Source organism: Pundamilia nyererei, unplaced genomic scaffold (assembly GCF_000239375.1).
Source record: "Pundamilia nyererei isolate P.nyererei 1_Seehausen unplaced genomic scaffold, PunNye1.0 scaffold00327, whole genome shotgun sequence".
NCBI lineage: Eukaryota > Metazoa > Chordata > Actinopteri > Cichliformes > Cichlidae > Pundamilia > Pundamilia nyererei.
The window spans coordinates 496,370-503,451 of NW_005187728.1; the positions used below are offsets into that span (position 1 = coordinate 496,370).

The window sequence follows — 7,082 nt, forward strand, 5'->3', positions numbered from 1 at the left end:
GTCCAACATGTAAACCTGATGGTTCCAGATGAAGATGGCGAACAAAAGCACTGCTTGTAGCCGGCAGCGCTGTGAAGTGGTCATTATACAGGCTGCAACACAGGCCCTCTGTAAGCACACGCCTACAGAAACGTACCTTCTGCATATACTTCATTAGTCTACCTGTTAATGAGCAACACAAACACACTGTACAGATCCACTCTGGCTGTGAATCAGTGTAAACAACACTTTTTACTGCTAGTCACCTGCATTAACCAACTTCATTCACGCACCCTTGCCTTTCTTCGCCTTCCCTCCGTAACACCCCACCATCCAACCATCACTTCCTCTCCTCTCCCTGCCTCCCCTCCCCTTCCCAAAACCTTACCCCTCTCCACGCCTCTGCGCTGCTTCTCCCTCCTTCTTTCCCTTCTGCACTCTCGTCTTTCCCAATCCGGGAGGACAGCAGGATGGAGGACAGGGTGTGGACCCCCATGTGCCTTCTTGTCATTTTGTCCTTGGGATGGACTGATGCTCAGACTAATGACACTAACGCAAGGTAAGGTGTGCGCAGCAAAGTTATTCTGTATGTATGAGCTGTCAATGTGCCCTTTGTGAACCAATTATCTTTTCAGTATGTGCACATGTGGCAAGCAATTTTCAAGCCCACATCAGTCTGGATTAACTACTGTGCATGTGTGAGACTGTTTCCTCTCCTGGTCGCAGTATTGTGATTACCGAAAGCTCGGTAGAAATAGAAGGGTGTAGCGTTAGAAAGATGTGGTCGGCATCCCATAAACACACAGACAGGCAGGCGGACACATAATGACAGCGTGCTGTAATTTATTGTGATTAAATCTGGGTAGATGTACCAACAGCAGTGCTCTCGTGTCATATAGTTTGTTTTTCTTGTTGCAGCTGAGAAGTAAATCTTCCTGAAATTCTTTGTTTGTGCAGAGTTCCACACAAACAAGGTGTAAATTGAACATGAGAGACAAACAAATGCCTGTGGCCTGCTAAGCTCCTGAGGGTCAGAAGGGAGGGGACTCCAAAACTGGAATATTTTGGCCAAGTGTGGCCTTAGAGTACCACAAGAGACACACCATGCATGCCTGGAGAACTTGAGAGACAGAAAAACAGCTCTGTAATGTAAGGGATTGTAAATTTTGCCTCACTGGCTGCTACGGAGTAAAATTTAAACCTAATTTCCAGCTGCAGAGTTTCTGGAGGAAAACCAGATGCCAGATCAGCCAACATCTAAATTAACGAGTCTGGGCCTGGCCCGCACGGCAAAATTAAAAGTTGAAGCTGGCGCTGCTTTGATGTGTGTTTATCCGAGTGCGAAAGAGTGGGTGTGTGTGCCACCAAACCGTGTGTGATTGGGCTGCTGTGCGGCGGCGTTTGCAAAGCGAACGCGTACAGTTTTCTTGCGGTGCAGTCAGAGTGTGGCGATAACACATATACTGTGTATTAACAGTCCTGGCTTGGTTTGGCCAACTTCTATGAAAAAAAAAAACATACCATGAGAGTTTACTGGGAACTTTCCCAGCCTTGGAGAACAGAGAAAGACTGTGTTTTTCACATCTAAACGTGTGTGTGTGTGTGCAGGTTTTTGCCTCAATGCTCTTCAGTATAGCTGCATAAGCAAAAGCAGCATTTCCTGAAGCCCACGGCGCATGAAGTGAAGGGCAGGATTTCTTTTTCTCTTTCTCTTTCAGGCCAGTCTTCCACTGTGGAGGCCACCTGGTCATAGACTCCGGCATCGTGGCCAGTGAAGGTTTTCCCAGCTTGTACAAACCCAACAGCAAATGCACCTGGTACATCACTGTGAGTCACTGAAAGCAGCTGTGATGTTTCAGTCTGGGACACGGGGATAGCGAAACAGTGGTAGCACCTATGTAGATGACTAAATGTTTTGAACTGAAGCCAAATCATTGTAGTGCCAAAAGGATGTGATTGCTGTGTGGCACTAGAAAACTAAAGAAAATGTGATTTAGAAAAAAATAGAAAAACATTTAATGAAACCAAGGTCAGGTTGACTACAGTGCTCTCAGATCAGTATACAATCTGTGCTGCCTCCTGAGCCACAGCCGCCCCAAAAATGATCAAACCACCAACAACAGGCTCATATTAAGTTGCCTTCATCATCCTACTATAAACCAGCTTGGCCCAAACTGGACCGTACCATCTCCTCATAGCTACAGGGGGAGCCAGACTGTTAGAAAGTGCTTCAACAGCACAGAAACAAGAAGCAAAACATTAATTTACAGTTCCTCTGTGAGTCCTGACAACTATTGGTTCATCCACATGTAAATAAACATGTTTCAAGAACTCCATTCCATTTACTGCAATTCAATTCAGTTTTATTTAAATGGCTCCAAGGCTCAAGGAGCTTTCTGTAGTAAAGTAAAGCAGCACGGAGAAAACCCCAACGATCAGACGACCCCCTATGACAGCAGTGTTGATTTCCAGGCCTTGGGGCAGGTGTCCTGCAGGTTTTAGATGTGCCCTTGATTCAACACAGCTGATTTAAATGACTAAATTACCTCCTCAACATGTCTTGAAGTTGTCCAGATGTCTGGTAATGAACTAATCATTTGATTCAGGTGTGTTGACCCTGGGTGTTATCTAAAACCTGCAGTTCGACACCACTGCCCTATGAGCAAGCATTTGGCAACAGTGGGAAGGAAAAACTCCCTTTAAACAGGAAAAAAACCTCCGGCAGGACAAGGCTCAAGGAGGAGCAGCCATCTGCTGTGACTGGTTGGGGGTGAGGGGAGGAAACAGGAAATAGTGAAATGGGACTTTTTGGGGAGCAGAAAAAACAAACACTGCAGTGTTTCCTTTTGTGTTGATAATTCAAGTAACACCTATGCTATTCCTTTTTTTTTTTTTGTCATTTTAACTGTGAAATATATTATTTATTTTTATTTAATCGGCAGGTCCCTCGAGGATAACATCTACTTTTCAGATTTGGCCAACAGGCCACATTATTACAATGTTACAAATTCAGATATAACATCAAACCACATGAAACAAAATAAAACAAGTCAGAGTCAAAATAATACAAATACGAGCTCGGGGTTGTGAATAACAGTTGCATAGATGATCATTTTCAATGAAAGGACATTTTCAAATCTGGTTATTTTATTTTGGTAATCTATTTTCTTCTGGATCTATTTCCTTCAAAAACACATCTGTAGTTTTTACTCATTATTGATATGCTTCACTTTCAGCATTTTCTTGCTGTTTTCAGAGTAACACAAGCAGTATCAATGTTGAAGAAATAATCTGCCTTACATAACAAAAAACCAGGTTGTTCCTGTGTGTGGGTCATACTGAGTCTGTTGTCCCCTCCAGGTCCCCGAGGATCATGTGGTCATGCTGTCTTTCCGCCTCTTTGACTTAGAGGCTGACCCCATCTGCCGCTATGACTACCTGGACGTCTACAACGGTCACTCTCGCCTAGTGCAGAAGTTAGGTCGATTCTGCGGGACCTTCAGGCCCGGTGCCCTCATCTCCACCTCCAACACCATGATGCTGGAGATGGTGACGGATGAAGCCACTGGTGGAAGAGGATTTCTGGCTTCTTTCAATGCAGGGAAGCCACATATGGAAGGTGAGGACAAGTAATCCTGCAAATATTTTACTGGGGCTCCAGGACGCAGTTTTGTTATTCTCCTGCAAACACAGGGCAGCCTCATGCTTTTATTGTATCACCTGGCTTTTGTCTCACCTTAACATATTGTAGCACACTCTTATTTTTAACTCCATCTTCTTTTTCATATTTCCACAGAGAACCAGTTCTGTGGAGGACGACTGACCAAATCACAGGGCTCCGTAAAGACGCCCAACTGGCCCAACTCCAATTACCCAGCAGGCATCAGCTGCTCGTGGCACATCTCCGTAGAGCCGAGCAATGTAAGCTGATCACACTACACTTCATACAGATTGAGAGCGGTTCACATCAGAATTTCTGTTATTATTATTAGATTCCTAATGATCGCGTAGCATTAAAGACCTGCTCGCTTATATTAAAGAAAGCTGAATTTATCATTTTATTTATTTATAGCATATCAGTGCCTTAATATTAGTTTATCTGTCAAATTATTGTGACATGTTTAAGTGAATATTTTTACCATTTTACCGTATTTTTTTTAACCGTTATTTATACTGTAATTTGCCATTATTCTTAAATTTAAAATTAGATAGCAGTAATTGAACGCGTCACCAGTTTTCTAGGTAAATATATTTTTAAAGGTGCTATTGACACACGCAAAGAAATTAAACCGCAGATATCCAAATATTAAGTTATGTGTAATAATGAGAAATGACACAGAAAAAAATATCAAAAACGCTTACTGAAATGTATTTAATGCTTCATACAAAAGCCTTTGATGAAACCTTCAAGACGCCTCCTTTATGGAGAAACTATAGTCGCATGCATTGCTCAGGCATGATTTTGGCTCATTTTTCCACACCAACAGTCTTCAAATCCTGAAGACACCTTTATGAACTCTGAACATCAGAGCTTTCCATAGATTTTCAGTTAGATTCAGGTCAGGTGGTTGGCTGGGTCATTCTACCAGCTTTATTTTAATCTGTGAAACCAGCTGAGTTTCCTTGGATGTGTTGGGCTCATCGTCTTGCTGAGATGTCAAACCCTCGTGTCGTCTTCATCATCATGTTAGATTTTTATCAGGTATGTGAAGGGTGCCCGCGCCATATGCTGAAAAACAGCCCTACATCAGGATGTTGCCACCTCCAAACTTCACTGGAACCTTCAGTAGTTTAGAAATTCTTCTGTAACCAATGCCATCGGTATGTTTTGCATAATAAGGCTGCGACGGTCTTAAGAAAGCTCATTGATTTTACCCTTCATTAGATGTTTCTTGTTGACACCTTGGTAATGAGACACCTTTTTATTGGGACTGAACCACCTGATATTAATTTGCAATAAGTGGAAGGATTGCTTTCTGATTACTGAAGATTTCAGCTGGTGTCTTTACTTTTTGTACCTCCTTTTCTTCATGCATTCAATACTTTTTCTCTTTGTCATTATTACACATAACTTAATTCATGGACTATGGCTTGATTTCTTTGCATGTGTGGATTTGATAGGTTGTTACCGACATCGGGTCAATTTCATGTCAATAGCACCTTTAGAATAATATTTACTTAGAAAACTGCTGATGTGTTCAATACTTATTTTACCCGCTGTACATATATCTAGAATGAAGCATCAACATGTTGAAAAAAAAAAAGAGTCAGATATCTACTGTTCCCCACATGGCCCACATATCTCTTTTGGTTATGTCACCCAAATTAACATATTAATTTGAATTCTGACATTTTCTACAGCCATGCCTAAAAGTGGCATTCTTCACATTCATATGCATTTGAAAAGACTGTAAAATATGTTGATTTTTGTGGCTATTCCGAACTTGTAAGTTAAATACCACAAATTAGGCTGTCTACAGATAGTTATTGACAAGAACACAAATTAGAAAACGAAGTGACATAAGTGGAAAGTAACATCCAGCGGAAATAAGGACACATGTAGGACTGGTTCACTAGCTAGGCTAGCTAGCATAAATTTTCCCGGTGGAAAAATTTGACAGCATGATGTTGCACTGAGGAACAAATGCTAAGGAATATACGCTGTACATAGCCTTCCAACTAGCGTAAAAAAAGAGAGTAATTAATCCACCTTATAGGGTTTATTTTCCAAGGGTTAAAATGTTGTACCTGGGAGCTAAAAGCACCTAATTGTTAGCAAACACCAAACATGTATTACCTACTCACGCAGGAAAGTGCCCAGTCAAATAGTTTAGATTGAATGATTTATAAATACTCTAGTTTCTCAGTGGGTGCTTCAGTCAGTTTAATAATAAAATCCAAAGGTGTTTTCTGTATCTTCAACACTTTAAAATACTTTTATAGTTAACTCTATAAAAACGAATAATATAGCCAATATTTCCAATCAAAGAACAAATAGATTCTTGTGGATCTAATCTACATAACCAGTGAAGCTGACAATGCACCAGGAATGCAATAACCTCAAAACAAAAAAATTTGCACATGATTGTTAACAAGAACTGGGCTTAAATCTTTGTGAAATATACAATTAGAAAATATGCACGGGTGCTGAGGTATCATTTTAATTTGTATTTCTATAATTTACGTGCACCAAATATTAGTCAAAATCAAATTTCAATTGACTGCATGTGCAGTTGAGTATGTTAAATGCCTTGTGTTGGAAATAAATGGCAGTAAAGGGGCCCATCACAAGGAAATGTACTTTCCTTGTAGGATACTTAATGCAGTTATCGTGTGTGAGTGTGACAGCGGCCTTGTGCCGAAGTTAAAATGAAAGACCTCTTTGAGTCCCTGCAGGCGTGATAATGTGTGCCAAGAGATTGAACTAAAAGAAGGAGGGAAGGAAGCAAGGGCAAGAGAGGGAGTAAATGCACCTCTGTGTTTCAGAACTCCACCACCACCTCCTGATGGCTGCACTGTACACGGCTCATGAAAATTAGTCAGAAGTAAACATGTGCTAGCGCCATGCCCTGCCAAGACTTTCATAGCTTTCTGTTTCCACCTATTTTCCAGGTGATTGAGGTACAGTTTGAGAAACTGGATCTGGAGCCTGACATGTATTGTCGTTATGACTATGTGGCCTTATTTAATGGGGGAGAAACGGATGACTCGAGGAGGATAGGGAAATTCTGCGGAGACAAGCCACCAGGGTGAGATACTGTTCAGATATAAGCTACTTTGAATTAAGCTAAATACATGTATACATACCTTACAGCAGAGCTTTGCTGACGTGTTTATACTGTCACGTCCCGTTTCTTCCACGTGTCTGTCGCTTTATCCTTTCTTTCTACTTTCCCTGTTCCTTTCATAGCACTATAGTGACAAATGGGAACGAGCTGCTTCTCCAGTTTGTGTCTGACCTCAGCGTGACCTCAGATGGATTCATGGCCCACTACTCCAGCGTGCCTCGTGGGTCCCGCACACCCACTGCAGGAGGAGACTTTATCCACAGACCTCAGATAACCTCCACGACAAAAATACCCACCAAACCAACCCCCAAACCA

At 41.7% G+C, this 7,082-nt stretch overlaps 1 protein-coding gene across 1 annotated transcript in view; it reads left to right on the forward strand.

Annotated features, from left to right (window-relative positions):
* The first annotated feature begins 415 nt into the window (after positions 1–415).
* The window catches only part of pcolceb (procollagen C-endopeptidase enhancer b), an 8,962-nt gene continuing 2,295 nt past the window's right edge, over positions 416–7,082 (forward strand). Inside the window, exons 1-6 of the mRNA XM_005751810.2 lie at positions 416–538; positions 1,698–1,806; positions 3,340–3,598; positions 3,776–3,900; positions 6,592–6,728; positions 6,890–7,082. Of these exons, the coding sequence (XP_005751867.1) occupies positions 450–538; positions 1,698–1,806; positions 3,340–3,598; positions 3,776–3,900; positions 6,592–6,728; positions 6,890–7,082 (912 nt within the window). The 5' untranslated portion in view covers positions 416–449. The remainder of the gene's footprint in view (positions 539–1,697; positions 1,807–3,339; positions 3,599–3,775; positions 3,901–6,591; positions 6,729–6,889) is intronic.